This window comes from Cyprinodon variegatus, unplaced genomic scaffold, assembly GCF_000732505.1.
Source record: "Cyprinodon variegatus isolate N-32 unplaced genomic scaffold, C_variegatus-1.0 Scaffold152, whole genome shotgun sequence".
NCBI lineage: Eukaryota > Metazoa > Chordata > Actinopteri > Cyprinodontiformes > Cyprinodontidae > Cyprinodon > Cyprinodon variegatus.
In genome coordinates, this window is record NW_015150605.1 from 451,260 (window position 1) to 468,894 (window position 17,635).

The following is a 17,635-nucleotide window of genomic DNA, read 5'->3' on the forward strand; positions in this document are numbered from 1 at the left end:
GACCCAAATCCAACTGAAAAAACGGGCAGAAAAAAACTAGCACAAGTCCTACCAACACTTAGGAGCAAGATGAGAGGGGGAAAAAAATCAACATTTTAGGAGAGTTATCCACTGTTTCTAATCCATTAGCCTGGTTTTCCCACTAAAATGTGATGTACAAATGCTGCTTTTAACAACAGGCGGTATTAATGAATATACTGGGAGGTTTTAATCAGATGTCAACTGGTCAGAATGGGAAACTTTCCCACTCACCTGTTTAAGACAGGGTTGGAAATGCCTGTATTTATACTATACCTGATTGCTTAAAGTCACACCAGAGAATCCCAACTTAGAATACATTTAAGGAGCCAACTCCAGCCAGTCTCTCTGTCAGCCAGTAATTTATTAGAAGAAATATGCTGATGAAAGAAGAGGAAGTCCTTTTATTATTATAATACAAAATAAATGTGTAACCTGCCTTTTATAGTTTGTTTCTCATGTGTGGTTTGATTAGTCAATGAGTTTGTAAACAAGTAAATAAAACAAAAGAAAATGTAATTTCATGAGGATTCCTTTTAATGCTTTTAATATTTGTCTCTTCAGATAAAGATGATGCATGCATCATATCTAAAGTGTCCTTTTATTTCTTCAGCTTGTCTTCTTTTCCTTTTGACCTTCTGCCTTTTGCATAGTAAATCTCTCCTCTTCCCCATAGGTTTTTAATCTCGTCGTGATCATTTCACTACCTTTCAATGTAAGTATGCCAGTGGGGAATGAGAAGGAAGGAACAAATATACAAAAATAAAGTGCATATGTAAAGCTAGAAGACAAAGAAGAGAAAGAGGGGAAAACAGGATTGCAAAATAACTCGGAATCATTGTAAAAAACAAAACAAAATGGACAGTGAAGAATAGTAGAGAAGTGTGAGATTACATGAAAAAAACACTCCTACTTCTATTTCTCCTTCATATTTACACATACATCAAAACAAGTCTTACAGAGGTATACGTCTAGTTTTGCAGTTAGTCTCCTATAAGTTCATTATCTCCATATAACCTTTGAAAAACATAAATTCAGCATTTAGGAGTAGAAACTAAAGCAGGATTTTAGCCCAAAGAGACAACTTGGATCAATACATTCAGGACAACTCACAGCGTCTTCACTTCAAATATGACAAAAAAATAAATAAAAATAGTATACAATATCAACAGATATGGCATGCATAGAGGAGCTCCACCACGAGGACTGTCAAAGCTTGTACATCACTAACCCACTGCAATACAAAGAGAATCATGAGGACATGTGAAAAAGAGAAGTTTTTCTTTTTTGCATCAACTTGGAAGACAAGACATGCTTAAGACTAAGTACAGGACTAGCTTAGACATGAAGTTATAAGTCCTAGTTCTGAATCTTGCCCTTCTCTGAAAGGCTGCCTGCACAAACATGCACAGACATGTTTGATTTATCAATGACTAAATGTTCATGACGTCATTCTCTGCAGCAGAGGAGAAGGAAATCAAGTAAATAAACACTTGCTTCATGATCGAAAGAACACAAAGCTACACGTTTGCAGTAAAATCTTGATCCTCTTATGGAAAAGGTCCTCTTAATGTTATCAACTGCTGCTGTTTCCTGGAGACAAGGCAGCCACCACCCTGGTAGATCATCATCTCAGGCCTTTTCTGCTCTTCATGTTTTAGAAGAAAAGTCATCTATATGATTACAACTTACTGCCAGTGCTTCTGAGGATCGGTTTGAAAATATCAATGTTTTAATGACATGAGGTCGGCTTGACTTTCTGAAAAAGGTTAACAAATAAGGAGGGAAATGTACAGTACTGTGCAAAAGACTTTAATCAACCGGTATTTTTAATCACTTGCTTCTAAGGAGATGTGTTCTTATAAACCAATTTAATGTGTTCATCAACCATCATGTATGTTTTCTGAAGATGGTTAGAAGTTCTCTTCAGACTTTAGCATCCTTTTACCTCTTTGTTTCTAGCTTACCATACAGGAATTTTAGAAGAGCCTCCTTTGTAAAAAACAAACAAAAGAAACAACAAAAAAATCTGTTGCAAATGAGATTACTCTTAAATCAAAAGGGGATGAACAAGCGTTGTTTCAAAAATACCAGACTAAATATCTCTGGGTACTTTACAGTACTACAAGCCTTTTACAAAGATGTTTTTGTCTTTCACTACAGCTTTGAAACACACTGTGGGTCAGGAGATAGAAAACTGTAAAAAGAATGTAATTCCTCAAAAGTTATCAGCTAATATACTCACAACCTGAGGATCTTGCATCACTCAATTTTTTGTCAAATATTTCCACTTTTATGGTCTTTCAGCTGTTTTCTTGGGTGGCTGATTCAGTAGTTAAGCTGGTAAACTCTCGCTAACAGATTTCAGCTTTCTGGGCCACCATCCTGCTGCACAGTAAAACTGTCTGTGCTTCTATTGGATCTGTGACGTTTTGATGACAAAGACAAGTTTGCTATAATATTATATTGACTTTATGTGCTGTAAAAACACTTTGTTTTGCCCTTATCTTAGAAAACTATGGAAATCAATACTTTCAGTCAAATAAAGTTGAATTAATTCCCACCAGTTAAAAAGCTGATTACATGTCATCTTAGCAGCAGACGTTTTATTCATCATAAAGTTGTATTTTTTTCATTTTCATTGCTTTAGCTATATACTTGGAAACCTAAAAACACTGGTATCTGTTTTTTTTTTCTCTTGGTTTTATTTGCTGAATGTCTTTGATATAACAGACCGCATGCAGCCTGAAATCCAAAGCTCCACTTGGTAAATAGGTTGCTAATTAAACGTCCGACTTTTCTTTGGCCTGTACCATGAATAAATACATTCTTCTAGGCTGATATAAATATCTACATTTGATGATTTGACACAGTGTTTCATTAATCCTTAGTCGAAGTTCATCTAATCAAAATCTACTAACTGGTTAGTCAATAATCAAAGCTTGGTTTTAAACTCATAAGGTGTGCTTTTTACTTCCATTACCAAGAAAGAAGTACGTTTCTGCACACGGACCAGCTTAGAAAAATTTGGAGCAAGCTGCCCGCTTACTCTTGCAAATTTTTGTATTACAAATTTTTAAAAACATAATAATCGAAGGGCTTTAGTGAATTAGTCAACTACAAATGCAGCCTTTGTAAAAAGCAGCTTTCATCCATCTTGAATGAAAATGTGTACCATCAACACATGCACCTGCAGGAGAATTAGGTGCAAATATCTTTTCCAGCCCAAACTGCAAGTTTGCTTTCTTTAACACACAAGTGCTAATGATTCTCAGTAGAGGTATTTAACATTTCATTCATTGCGTAAACATGTCAAAAGATGCCATCATGAACTTAATATAAGTGACGAAAAAAAACAGATGCTGAAGTCCAAAGAAAAGCCTTAAAAGCCCTTTAAAAAGTGTGTATGTGTGTGTGCGGGGGGGACTTTATAAGATAATAAGGCAGTTTAGCTGTTTATTGTAAGTATCAGGGGCTGTTTAAAACTTTTACACAGTACTGTAGTTGGGCTGATTTTTTTGTTGTTTAGTTCTGAGCCTCGTCTATCCGCAGGGATGTCCTCAGACTTGTATGACAAACTCAGGGTTGGTGTAGGAGAATCCCTGGAACTCGTTCTGGTCCAGATTCATGATGAAGAGCTTGTCCGTTGGTGTCAGCTCCACCGCCATCTTGGTGAACTCCTTGTCAAAGTTGCCGACATCTTTGCGAGATTTCTGGCACAAAGAATTGAAACAGGTTAGAGACATGCAACTGTGGAATGGTAGATTGAGAAAAGACATCAGAAAATTTAAGATTCAGAAAAAGCGGAAAGAGGTCTAACAAGAGGCTCTGCTGACAGCTAAAAAAAAGCACATAGATAAAAGGAAGGAAGGAGACATAATTTTACCACAAATTAAATACAGAGCAGGAACAGACGTGAACATTTATGCAGGAACAAAGATGTACAACCTATCACGTATAAATCCTTTAAATGACAACAAATATGCGTGACTGGGTGAACTATTTGGTCCGATTATAGGCAACCATATTATGTCACTCAGATGAGTTGCAAAAAGTTTGCAAAATGTGAGGGCAAGATTGTTAAAAGCTTTCAATGAAAGATGATGTGATTGAAAGACAATAGCTAAAAATGTGTTGCACAATCAGGAGATCTTATTCCCACAATGTGTCCTGAATTGGGATTAAACATCTTAGTTAAAGCTTATTTGAGATGAGATACCAGTAGAGTAGAGTAGAATTTCATTTCTAGTACTTCACACTTTCTCCAATTTGATTAGTATTTGACATTTAATTACAGACTAAACTTATTATTGTTTAAAATTCAGTCATAAGGGCTGGCAAAATTTCCAATTTTAAGATTGTTTAATAAAAACAAATTAACAATAACTTCATCCAATTTAATTTAGCCTTCTTAAAAAGCAAATAGTGGATATTTTATTAATTATTAAAGGATTTCAGAAGTAAAAAAAAAAAAAAAAGTTTGTTTTCTATTACAAGTTAGCCCAAATTGCATTAAAACATTTTTTATTTCCACATTATGCAATAAGTGCAGTCATGGCTAAAAGTTTAACAGTAATGCAAATGTGTTTCTCAAAGATATTGCTTTAAAGAGCTTTTAACTTTCTTTTTTAATAACACTTTTTTTTTTTAACTTTATGGTAAAAAAAAAATAAAAATAAAAGTAACAGATCAGTAACTATATCAATAGCCTTCACTGCAAAAAACAATTTAGAAATAAGTCAAAATTCTAAAATTAAGTGTATTTACGCTTAACTTGAGTAGGTAAATAAGATGATTTGCCAATGGAATGAGTATTTTTACTCTTAAAATAAGATAATTAGACAATATTGATTGAAATAAGACAATGCAATAGTTTTTTTTTTCTTTTTTGGAATGTAAATGTTTTCTTGGTCCATTGGCAAAGTGTCTCACTTACCTCCTCAATTCAAGAACAAATGCACTTATTTTAAGAAAAAAGTATTTATCTAGATCTAGATTTTTTCCCAGTGCGTTTCAGAACATGAGAAAATGTCTCCTTACCAAATTTTAGTAATAAGGGGACAAAACTCCTGAGAACCTAATCCCACTAAGTATTTCAGGAAAGTGATAAAAAAGCTCCAGGAAGTAGAGAATGAACACTGGGGCATCATCTGTCAAGATTGGGCTCCCCAGCTGATATGTACTGACAGAAAATTTCTACATTTATGAACGAGAAAAGTCAACAATGTTTACACGCCCTGCTAATTTAACAGTAAAATATTCCCTAAGAAGCTGATCAAATCTTCAGCTGCAACTGTTGAGTTCATTCATATCCAATCAGTTTGCTTTTTGTTTTAAAGCAAAGTGCTAATTACTTTGGATCAGGTATAGGCTTCAGTTTTAAGATATGAGGTCAGTGGTTTTCAACCCACTTCTGTTAACCTGTAAGTTATTGCAAGATGGGCTTGGCAAAAGACTATACTATGGGAAACGGGCTATAAAAAGCACAAAGAAAAGGTTACCTTCAATTTAAAAAAAAACACACACACAAAGGCAATGCCAACAACCTCAAAAATACAAAGATGGAAAAGCCACCCAAATCACATCACCAGCACAGATGCAGAGAGAATGACACAAACGTCAAAAGCCAAAAAGAGGAAATGTTCCAGTACAGGGACGAGGATCGATACCAAACCAACGACAGCTGGAAAGGGTTTCAGACAGAGAAGGAGGAGCAGCGAGCCCCTCGGCAAGACGACACACGGATTATATACGTTTGATTTCCTACCTCCTTATGACTCATCACAGGGGTTCCAGCTGAAATGATGGCAAGCTCAAAACTTTTTCAGCCTATTGTTCAACATACATTTTTTATACAGGGTTAACAAGGACTGTTTAGAAATAATTGAATATTGTGAAAAAGTTCAGAATTTTTCATTGTTCATTTCGTAAAGAGGGAAAAAGGTATACAAGTACTCTACACATTATTGAACTATTAAAAGCTTTTATTTGTTTTGATGATTATGGCTTATCAAACTTGACTATTTTGGAAAGATTTGGATTGGATTTAGTTTGAAGCTAAATTAATTCAGGAATTTGGTAGAGTCTACATGGACACTCTACCAAAGAAGACATGCTTCAGGCATGATAAATACTGTCTGAACAGAGCTAGTAGGAAGGAAGGAGGTAGGAAAAGGAAACTGCTTTTCTGCCGATATGGTTTCTTTATCATAGGAGCCTGGTGTGTCCCTCACTGGCTCTAAGGAGCTATGAGGAATCCCACAATACTTTAGGGTAGAAGTGGCATACGTACAGACCACTTCATGGAAAAGGACAAAAATAATCAGTGTGCTGTGTGTAACTCATGCAAATGCACACACCTTTATATGCTCTCGTTTGTTAAATGCATTCAATCCATTAGTCTAAGACATAGTTTTTTACAAAAGGCTTTAGTCCAAGTTTGACTTGCATCTAGATTTCCATTATGTAATGACATACAAGCTCCTTTCCTCCTTACTGTTGACCCCATGAAAAGCAAATCAACAGCAACTAGAGACTGTAAATGGTGAGTTTGGTTAGCTATCAAACTCGCCTGGCTTGAACCCTGTAGAGAATCCGCTGTCAAGAGGAAGGTTTCCAACATGACAGTTGGTCTGAAATCCATTACATATCAGGCCAATTATATTAATAATAGCTCAGACCAGTTTTTATCTTCATATACTCACCTTTCTACAGATAGGGTATATTAAAAGTTTTTGAAACACTCAATTTCTACTTACCATTGTATTTAAGCCACAATAATCACAATCGCAAGAAATAAAGGCTGGCAATATTTCTTTATATGTAGTCAATATGTGAATAATCCAAGCCCAGAAAACTGCAGAATTTACCATCATCTTGTTCACTTAACCAGGTGATTAGATCTCAATCTGTATGGTGGAGCTTTAAAAGCAAATGGTTAAAAGTAAATGTACAGACTTTCTACTTTCTGTGCCTGGATTATCCACCAATGAATGCATTTACTGATTTCACTTTCTAAAATATTGTTAAAAAAGTTATTTTTCATTATCTTCTGATCGATTGAGCTGTATCTTTAGCTGATGCTGAATAAATGTAGCTGTGGTGATATCTAAGATCTATAAAAAAAAAAGTCACAATACAGCACAAATGTCCTATTCTAAAGGCATCTTTTTGGTTTTTTGTACTCACATTTAATGAGAGGCATTTTTTTGTGGGACCTTCTTAATAAAATTTGTTAAAGCTGTTAAAATGTTAAACAAAATATACAGAAAGAAATAAGTTTTTATTTTTGATTCTAGGGTAGTTTTGAAGGGTGATGGTAACGTAGCCATTTCTCAGTGGCAATTTTACAATTGACATTTGGGTGTATAAGTCTTTTTCAACAGATCCTCAACTGTTTTTTCCCCTCATATTACAAGCCTAAAAATCTGCACACAACTTAACATTTTAATAAGGAACTGAAGACACCTACCTTCACCGTGCTGCACCTGACATGTAGACAAAATACCTACTTTCTGTGATCAATGATGGGTGATGTGAGGCAGAGCACTAGTTGAAACGAAGGAGCTCTATTAGCAGTTAATCTGCACAGTGACAGCGACTGTTCTTCTTTTAGCTAATGTCTAGTCATTAAAATGTGGTTTTAGACTTTATTTATCCTTTCCAAAGAAGAGCCTAATTACCAGAAGTGGCGTGTTACCATACTGAGGCAACTTTAGGGTGAGATCATAAAAGGGGCGGGATCACAGGCAAGTCCAGTTTTTTTTTTTCTAGGGTTGGGAAAATTAGACTCGTGAGACCATCCTGATCTCGCGAGCTTTCAAGGTTTCACTCCCAGATCAGTCTGGAGACTCTCCGTTAAAGAAAATTTGGAGCCGTTCACCAAACGAACATCCAATCAGCGTTGGCTTTGAGGCGGTTGAGGTGTGACGCAATGAGAAGCTCGACAGTTCAGTCTAAAGAACATGGCGGCTTCAGCCGATGAAACTAGCGTTAGCGTGGCTATCGAGCAAGTTTTATCGGAATTACAGAGTATTTCTTCACTGAAAGAAGAGCAAAACACTGCTCTGGAGGCTTTTCTCAGAGGAAAAGATGTTTTTGCTCTTCTACCGACTGGTTTTGGCAAGAGTAGCCTGGCTTGTGGTTGTGTTTTCGTCGTCGCTCTGTTAGTACGTCATAGGTTTCGTTGATCTGATTGGTTTATTTGGCCCATCTATCACCAACATAGGCCTACCAGCTAACCAGTATTTTCGCCCCTTCCCAAAATTACTTCAACGGAAGGTTTCCAGATGGATATGCGGAGCAAATCCATCTGGCGGAGTCAGGTTATGGTAAAATATCACCAGGAGTATAATCAGAATTTTCAGAACAAATTAATACTCTGTCGTACCAAAGGCAATATCTCATCATATATGGTCCTATAGTTGACTTTGGCAGGTTAACAAAAAGTATGACATAGAACTTTTAATTTAACATTGCTTCTTGGCAATAAATCTTAAACTGTTGTATAGTCTGTTTACTCCCTCTTTATTGTTGCCACACTTATAAGGGAAATACATTTGTGGGAATTCATGAGAATGTCGACTCTGCTGCCCTTCTCTTAAAATGTGGAAACATTTTAAAAGGAAAAAAAAAACATAAAACAGGCTTTGCATAAGTTAAGACTGATCACCAAAAGGCATATATTAGGAAAAATAGAAAAATCGCTGGCCTAAGACAAATTCAATTCCTTCTTTTTTTTTGTTGGAAAAGTCTACTTGAAACAGTTGCAATGACTTAGAATGATTGTCCAATAACAAATAATTATAAGTTGCAGTTATAACTTTCTAATTCTTTATCTTCCGTAACAAATATGGTTATAAAGCTGCTCGTTCAATGATCTTCTAAATTTGACCTCATCTCGAGGGTACCAGCGTTCTGCATTCCGGACCTGACATTGTAAACTATCGACTTGATGTATCGCTCCAAGAAAAAAATCCAAGACACCAAAACAAAGCGTTGAACAAATGATCAAACATGTTGCAACAGTAAGAAGGCAGACACAGCAGGAGTAGTCTGGCAGGCACCAGTGAGTATATTATCAGTTTCCAGTCATACGGGGCAATTACACAATCCACAATAGCATCTCTCATCCAACAAAACTTATTCAAATAGTTCATATATCTCTCTCTATATATCTATATATATATTTCTCTGTTGTATCTCAACATTTTTCACAGTTACCATTATCACGATTAGTGCTTATGGTTCTCATCTGCGAGAATCGTGATCTTTAAAAAGCAGGTTTCTCTGATGTTTCCTTCCTGCACTTGTTGTGAGATACAAGCTCAAAGAACAAGATTTGACACATTGTTACTACGTCGTATCGTTACACAGTTACAAAAGTATAATACAACTCAGACGATTTATCTTATATATGAAAACTTTCAAGGGACATTATAATGTTGGTAAACAGTTAGGAAAGGCTCTAATGCATATCATGATGATCATACCTGTATTGCAAAATGGCACTAGATGGCTGCTCTTTATCACAGCTGTTGGGAGCAGTTTTTTTTCTCTACATCCTCTTGATTCTGAACCTTATTTTGGCACTTCTGGAAAATCTTGTTTCTGAAGGATAACAAACTAACAACTTTGCAAAAGTCTAAATATCTACGTCATGTGATCAATTCTGGAAAAAAAAACTTTACAAGAAAAGATATGCCCTCAGTGAATAAAAACACAGTGTGATAGGGATAAACTTGTTTCCAGGGAAAAAAGTAATAACCTTCCAGTGAAAACAGTGAAAGCAAAAACAAAAATCTGTAACTCTTGCTGCTTTTGTGCACAAGGATCATAAACCAGCAAAAATAATGCAGGCAAGTTCACCACAACATCCAACAGAAAGTGTAATAGTATTTGATCCTACAAAAAGTAAAGCCAACATTAGGAAACTAGTATTCAAACAATAATAGCAAAGCAATCGTCAGTTTTCACTTACACTGTATGAATTACCAGCATGTGATCATAGTACACTCATCAACATCGAAGAGGGGTCGTCCTAATCAATAGGCAGTTTACAGGGAGGGTGATACAGAGACATAGCACATTCAGGTCGGACTCTGGCATCCAGCAGTCTGCTTGATGTGAGGCATTCAAATGCAAGAAACATTTCCATACTGATGAAATACAGCTAGAAGGGCTGACACAAGAGCAGCAGATGCAACTTAACTACACTGGTCCCAGAACAGAGTTGCTACTGGAAAACATACTGGCCTGGTATCTTGAATCATGGATATATGATCATTTGGGTTTGTTGCTTTCAGTTGTGCATATGTCTGTATTTCTATCTGAATAATATTAAACTAATTGTCATTTGCAGGTTGCATTTTTTTGCCTTCTTTCTAAAAGTTAAGGTCTTGTTGGATAAAGAGCTGGAGACTGAAGGTGATAAGCTTAGGTTAGAATGCAGATAAGAAGCTGCAGGTAAATGGACTTTCAGCTGCCTCTGGATCTACTGTGTTCTCAGACAGATGGAACTATTGAGTAGCGTTCAGCTGCTGTACATTTTCTGAAAGCTTAAAAAGAAAAATATCAGTATTGGGGGAAAATAGATTATCACACTGCTTTTCCATGTTTCCACAACTAGCCGATACTTCAAAAGTGTTTAACCATAGCTGCACAGAGTCGCTGGCAGCTTTGCATGGATGTAAACAGGTGTTTAATAATAAAGTACAAACTATGCATAAAACCCTAAATGACGCTAGTATGTTAGAGTAACTTGTCTGATAAACATCCATTAAATCGCCTCAACTTTTCCTTAATAATAAAGTTTTCAGGACACAAATGACCCCTTTGGCTTTGAAAGTAGGTTAAAAACCTGCATTTACCAAATAGTTCACCATCAATCGAAGCGAAATTGGAAAACAATTAGTTTCACGAATATATATACAGACTAGCTATGTATTTGTTTTAGACAAAGTGTTTCATTAAAATGTTTAAATAATATACCTTTTTTTAAACAGCAACTCTTAATGCTAATTCAAGCAAAGAATTTTTGTTTTTAACCATGAATATGACATTTATGGGCCACAAAAGTGAAACCCAACAATGTAAACCTTTGTGCATGATGTGCTGCAATTATGTCCTAATAATAGTTGTTTCTGGTTCCCCAAACATTTCTGACTTTCATGCTACAGTGAACTAAGCTTATACTGAATTTAATGCTTTACTCAAGTAAGCTAAATGTAAGACACTTGTAAGGCAAAAGGTAACAATGCTGTTTTCTATTGTTGATATGAAATGGATGCTGTGAATAAGATGGGTTTTATAGGCTGTAAAATTAGGCATGTTAGTGGTTTCCAGATGTCTCTGGATCATTAAGCTAACGGCTGCATCACTGATGAACCAGTTTTTTGCATAATGTTGTTTTTCTCCCCCGTTTATAGTGCTGGTTTGTTTTATTTTCATTGTTAATGAAATGAAACACTTAATTTAACTGTATTGGATTATTACCATTTATAATATTAAATAATCACTGACAAATAGGAAGCGTAGAACGTAGGCTATAGAAGAGGCAAGCTATTAACTTTCAGATGCTTCTGTAGTTATGGCTAGATGCTAAGCTAAGCTAAAGCACCTTCATCTCCATCTCTAACAAACCAGTATGGTATTCTCTTCACAAACAAAACAAAAATAAACTTAATAATAAACATGTTCCCCAAATGCTCAAATATCTTTAAACCTTTCAGACCTGAGTTATAAAAAAAATGTAAATATGTTACATCAGGTCTTCATGAATTAAAGTTTGCTGATATGACATCATAAGAATTCATTTTTGTTTGTTTGTTTCTTCTTAAGTTTGCTTGTGAAGTGTGGGCGGTTTCTAATAAAGCCAGGAGATATGTTACATGATCATTGAGTTGGGTGGTTGTACTCGGGGTTAATAAATGAGAATCCATGGAAATCTTCCTGGTCCAGGTTGGATATTAGCTCCTGATCTGCGGGAGTCAGCTCTGGGGGGTTGCGTGTGAAAAAGCGATCAAAGTTCTCTGCATCACGCCCACACTGCCGTGGAGAGGAGAGAGATAGAGGGATGGATTGAGTTTGATGAAGGGTGAGGTGAAGAAAACAGAGACAACAACAACAAAAAGAGAAAAAAGAGAAAAACTAAAACATGGCATCAACCAATCAAATCACCAACAGCCAAAACTGTGGAATTCCATTGGTCTATATGAAAGCAGTGAGCATACAGGTTCTTCATTGGTGACTACACTAACAAATCTTAGTTTTCCATTTGTCAGAGTAGTGACCAATGGTAAAGGATGGTTGTGCTCTGGTAATGGAGGATTTAACCAGACCTATAACTTACCTCACAGGTGGGATTAAGTATGCAACCTCCTTTGTTATTAGGGAAAATTTCTAATGCAAAAAGTAGGGACTGAAAACCATTATAAGTGCGCCGTTTGTAAGTGTGCAATATACTTACAGCTTTTGGTTTGAAAGGGGGCTGGACCTCCTTATTCTCCAGTTTTTCCCAGTCGATATAGCGGAAGAAGGCATGCTCCTTGATGTCCCTTTCTCCTTCTGGACCACAGCCCAGGCGCTTCGCAGGGTGTTTGGTCATCAGCTAAAAACATACATTTACAAATAAAGAGGTTTTTCTGCATGATAAATTATCCCAAAAATAAGTGGGATAAATGATAAGATCATCTGCAAAATTATGCAAAAATTATGTCAGTATTCCTTATTAAAGATTAATAAACTTTAATTTCTAAAGAAGGCTGGAACTGGAGGACAACTTCAAGTCAGTTTTTTTTTTTTAAACTAAGAATTAATTTGTTAGAAAAAAACAAAAAGAAAACCAAAATACATAAAATGGAAATAGAAGTCACACACAACCAAAAAAATCTTAGATTGTCTTAAGTTGTTTTTTGTGCAGCTGTGGTGCTTTCTGACGGGTTTGTTTTCCTGTTATGTCGTATTTGATGTAAAAGTTTCAAACATTTTTTGAAATGCCTGATTATCGACTTCACCAAAAGAGAAGTTTTTTGTATTGTTTTAGGCCATTAAACTTTCCAGTGGCAGTGAAGACTGAGAAGCCCACTGGTTGCTGTTTTTCCAGCTCAGGAAACTGCATAGGTTGAATTTTCTGAAAGCTACAGGTTTGATGCATTGCCACTTTTAATTACAACTGGTTTACAATAAATGCATCATACTTGTCCGGGTTAAGTCATTTAACACAAACATAATAGACATCATGAATAGATTTATTGTCGGTTGTGACAGTTCTAATAAGATAATTAGTGATTAAAGACTTTTGCACAATTTATTGCAATAGCCATGATTTATTTTAAACATTGGTGGAAGAGGATGCAGGCTTGCTTTAATCTCCAAGCTGCAGCCACGTGAACCCGCCCTGTCAAGTCTATCTTTCTCTTTTGCCCTGTATCCATTGCACAGCCAGATTGGGGGGAATCACCTGAATGGCTGTCTCTGCAGGATGAGGGAACACATTGTCCAAAATCTGTTGAAGGTGAAGTAAGCCCTGCAGCATACTGTCCAGAACCAGACAGCTGCAAAACAGACTAACTGCACATTTTCTCACTCTAATTTTATAAGAGCTATTTGTTAGACAATTCATCAGGCCTCACTAAGGACAAAACTAGCCTGCTGCCAGGCTTTCAAGCCATTGGCAGCCAGTAGCATCTAGAAACTCTTCCTCCTTTCTTAAAACTGAAATCAACAGAGGTATTGAGTCTGTCCAAAGACAGTGAAGGTGTCTGCTACTAAACAATTATTATTATTCTTTTTTATGATTTCTGATTATTTCATTTGTTTTGCTGTTTTCTAACAGCAACCCAGCAGAAACTGATAGTAACCACAGCCAAGTCGGAGCAGATCCTGATAGGTTTTGGTCTTTTTAAAATAAGGTTATAAGAACTTCATTACATTTGATTCCTAAAATATGTAAGAAGAGCACTTTAAAACCACCCTCCTTGTGTCTGTTGGCATGAGGTCCATTGTCTTAATAAGTAAATCCTAGCCATCAGGGTTCCTACCCACTGTTATTATCTCAGGAACACTCAGTTCTGTACAAACTCTTTATGATAAACTTTGGTTATCAAACATAAAATCCATGTTGAACTGTAAAACCCTTGCATCATTTTATAGATTATGGTTTTCAACCATTTCTATTTGCCTTTATCTTCTATGTTTATAAAGAATGTAATTAGTTTCACTAAGTGTTTTCAACTAAAATCTGCTATACCTGTAGTAGAAATATTTTTGTTCATACATTCCTATATGTGTAAGTTATTCTTTCCACCATGAGCAGAGACTTAAGCCCTATTTCATCTGTTTTCCTAACACAAAGCCAGATGGGTGTGTGTTCACAGAACAACACAAACGTCCTGAAGTTATTTGATTAAATATTCAATAAAATAATGTCACAACAACAGCAATATATGTGAACTGAAGTGTGTCCTCACCCCCTTGCAGATAGCAACAGCTTCTTTCGACATGGATTTAGGGTAAGATACATGGTGCTCCATGATTGACTGGAACAGCTCGTCTTCATCCTCGCCATCAAACGGAGGCTGCAGAGGAACAAAAGCACAATTTTCAGTTCTTATTTCCAATATCATAGCTCAGAACAAAATTTTGAACGTTTTTTAGCCGCTTCTATAAACAATGCAGCATCTAAAATGTCTATCACTAGACCACAATAAGGTGTTGGACACAGCTGATCATTATTGATGGAAATACGAGTAGGCTTCTTCACTACTATAGTCCTTTAGATCTTTTGAGGAGCAATCACATGTGGTGTTCTTCTGGGCTTCATTCTATTGACAGTTCTGTTCGAAATCTAACATTTCCCAAAGAGAGATTATGGGATACTTTAGCACTAAAGGTACGATGATGACACATAAACTTATAGTTTTGCCAGTGCATGTCCATAGTATCCTACAGTCACTGAAAAACAAGAGTTTCACAAACCTGTCCAGCAAGCATTTCATAAAGCAGTACTCCAAAAGCCCACCAATCAACAGACTTCCCATAAGGCTGATAGGCTATGATCTGCAAAAAGGAGAAACATGACTATCAAAACTTGGGGAAAAAAACAATCAAAAGCATCCGTTTAAACTTCAGAAGAAAACATTAACTCACCTCTGGGGCAATGTAGTCTGGTGTCCCACAAAAAGTCTTCGTTGTTATGCCGTCAAACATGTTCTCTTTGCACATGCCAAAGTCGGCGATCTTTATGTGGCCTTCTGAGTCCAGCATCACATTGTCCAGCTTCAGATCCCTGCAGAGAATCACAAATACCCACTCCCAGTTATTACTTACACCTGTATATTTAGAAAAAAATATATAAGGCTCAAAATAAGTGGAGAGGAGTGAATAACAGACTCACCGATACACAATGCCTTTGGAGTGAAGGAAGAAGAGACCAATTGCAATTTCTGCTGCATAGAACCTGAAACACAGAACACAACGTTAGACTTCATACAGTAAAGATGCAGCAACTCTTGGAAGATAATGCTCTGATATTTTCATGGTTTTTGGTTTAAAAATAAGGTATCTATATATACCTCAAAACATCTGTGAGATGTTTTGAGGTATATCTCGGCACAGGAAGAGTAACGTAGATGACTCCTATAATATCTTGAGAAAGGCTTTGCTCAAAGGAGGCGATAGTTTGCTTTGTGTTAGAAATTTAAGTCCAAGAAAAAAAGAAGAGGAAATACTATGACTAAAAAATAAAAGAGGAACAAAACATTTGCATTGTTTGCACCCCCTTCCTTTTTTTCACCAGTTTTCTTTGTACACATGTAGGATTTTTTTGGTGTACTCATATTAACAAACTCTTCCATGTGGTTCCATTTGCTGGCAAAGTCAGAGTTGGTTTAGTATATCAGAACCTGATAAAACCCAGGCTGCCCATGTTAAAACACCAGAGCTAATTTTCTATCTTTTTTGTTGTTGAAGCTAGCAGAGGACCACATAGTGTGATGGATGTATGGATGAAAGATATGGACCGTATAAATTGATAGATCGGATAAATTGATAGATTCATTGACTGATGCTTGGTTCCTTAGGAAGAGAAGAGAAGGGGAAGTTTGGATGGCTGAATGGAAGCATGCTAATCTCTCTTCACATCTCCAGCCAATATCTGTGCTCAAACTTTATCTTCCCTTATATGGTTCTTTAAATTTATTTCCTGCTGTTCAACAATCTGTAGCAATCTCAGCCAAAATGTTCCCTGCCAACAAACTGGTCTAACATGAGCCCTGATTGGACTGGTGTGCTTGGATCTAGGTACAGTTTAAAATTCCAGACTTATGCAAAGAATAGTCATGAGATTGTGATGGTGCTACAAACTGCACCACTGTGGCACCGTTGCCTTGCAGCAAGAAGGGTCCAGGTTCGATTCCGGCCCGGTGTCTTTCTGCATGGAGTTTGCATTTTCTCCCTTTGCATGCCTGGATTCTCTCCGGGTACCCCGGCTTCCTCCCCCAGTCCAAAAACAGGAATGTTAGGTTAAATGGCATCTCTAAATTGCCCTGTTTGATTGTGTGTATGTATGCATGGTTGTATGGCTCTGTTGAAGTTGTGTCTGCAGAGTCTGATCTTTTCCAGGCTGAGACTGTCAGAAAAATCCTCCTCAGAATCCTTAAGTCTCTGTTTCAATATATACCAAGCCGTGTCTTTCAGACATCAAAAACTTCTCTTTAACATCAGGTAGAAAGTAAGACAAAATGTGGTTTTGCAGACTCAAACGTATCTGTGGTTCAATGAATACTCACACAGCATGAGGCTCCTTGAACTTGCCAACCTGTTGGATTTGGTACATCAGATCTCCTCCATTGATATATTCCATGACAAAATACAACCGATCCTACAGGGAAGTAAGTAAAGGTAGGTGATCTAACTAAAAGGAAAAAACAAACAAAGAGTAGTTTCATATGAAGACTGGCCAGAAGATCTTTTTGCACAAACCCTACCATAGTTTGGAAGCATGAGTGCAGCTGAGTGAGGAACGGAGGCTTTCCAGACAGAGCCAGAACTCTTTTCTCCACCATGGTGCACTCTACATCGTCATCTTGGATCACCACATCCTTCTTTAGGATTTTGATGGCATACAACTCATCTGTACCTTTCCTCTCCGCTAACATCACCTAAAGGGAATCCATGGAAATTAAACTCGGTTCTGGTTTTCCATTAAAACAAAACACACATCTGAAGAGAGGACTCACCTTTCCAAAGCTGCCTTTCCCAAGAACCATGATAAAGTTAAAGTCGGTGACCTTGACGCGGTCCTGATTGCCGTTACTGTCGTACTTGTAAACCGAAGATGAGGAAGAGTCCGTGGGTTTTCCTGGACCTATTTTTGCCCTCTTTAGAACAACAGAAATACAGCCCAATTAAAACAAATCAGCAGAATCAAATTGAGCTTTTCTACTTGTCTAAATCTTACATCAAACTTTTGTCGGAGTGCATCATTGCAGTCTTCTCCATCTGGTTGGACAGGAACACTGAAGTATTCACCTTCCTCCTGGGACAGCAGCTTAAACCTGAAGTCCAACATCCACATCAGTATTAAGGGCTGCCTTTGTTATTCTTATATCCAACATAA

The 17,635-nt window shown here is 36.7% G+C and overlaps 1 protein-coding gene across 2 annotated transcripts in view; it reads right to left on the reverse strand.

Annotated features, from left to right (window-relative positions):
• Positions 1-3,519: 3,519 nt before the first annotated feature.
• The window catches only part of LOC107086424 (protein kinase C beta type-like), a 56,975-nt gene continuing 42,859 nt past the window's right edge, over positions 3,520-17,635 (reverse strand). The window contains exons 8-17 of one of the 2 annotated variants that reach the window (XM_015377355.1): positions 17,477-17,573; positions 17,256-17,396; positions 17,004-17,177; positions 16,806-16,897; positions 15,413-15,475; positions 15,166-15,304; positions 14,995-15,075; positions 14,487-14,594; positions 12,485-12,625; positions 3,520-3,731 (exon numbers count right to left, since the gene is read on the reverse strand). In XM_015377355.1, the coding sequence (XP_015232841.1) occupies positions 3,579-3,731; positions 12,485-12,625; positions 14,487-14,594; positions 14,995-15,075; positions 15,166-15,304; positions 15,413-15,475; positions 16,806-16,897; positions 17,004-17,177; positions 17,256-17,396; positions 17,477-17,573 (1,189 nt within the window). In that variant the 3' untranslated portion in view covers positions 3,520-3,578. Of the gene's footprint in view, positions 3,732-9,068; positions 12,064-12,484; positions 12,626-14,486; positions 14,595-14,994; positions 15,076-15,165; positions 15,305-15,412; positions 15,476-16,805; positions 16,898-17,003; positions 17,178-17,255; positions 17,397-17,476; positions 17,574-17,635 lie in introns of those variants that run through there. The other variant, XM_015377354.1, reaches the window with a different exon arrangement.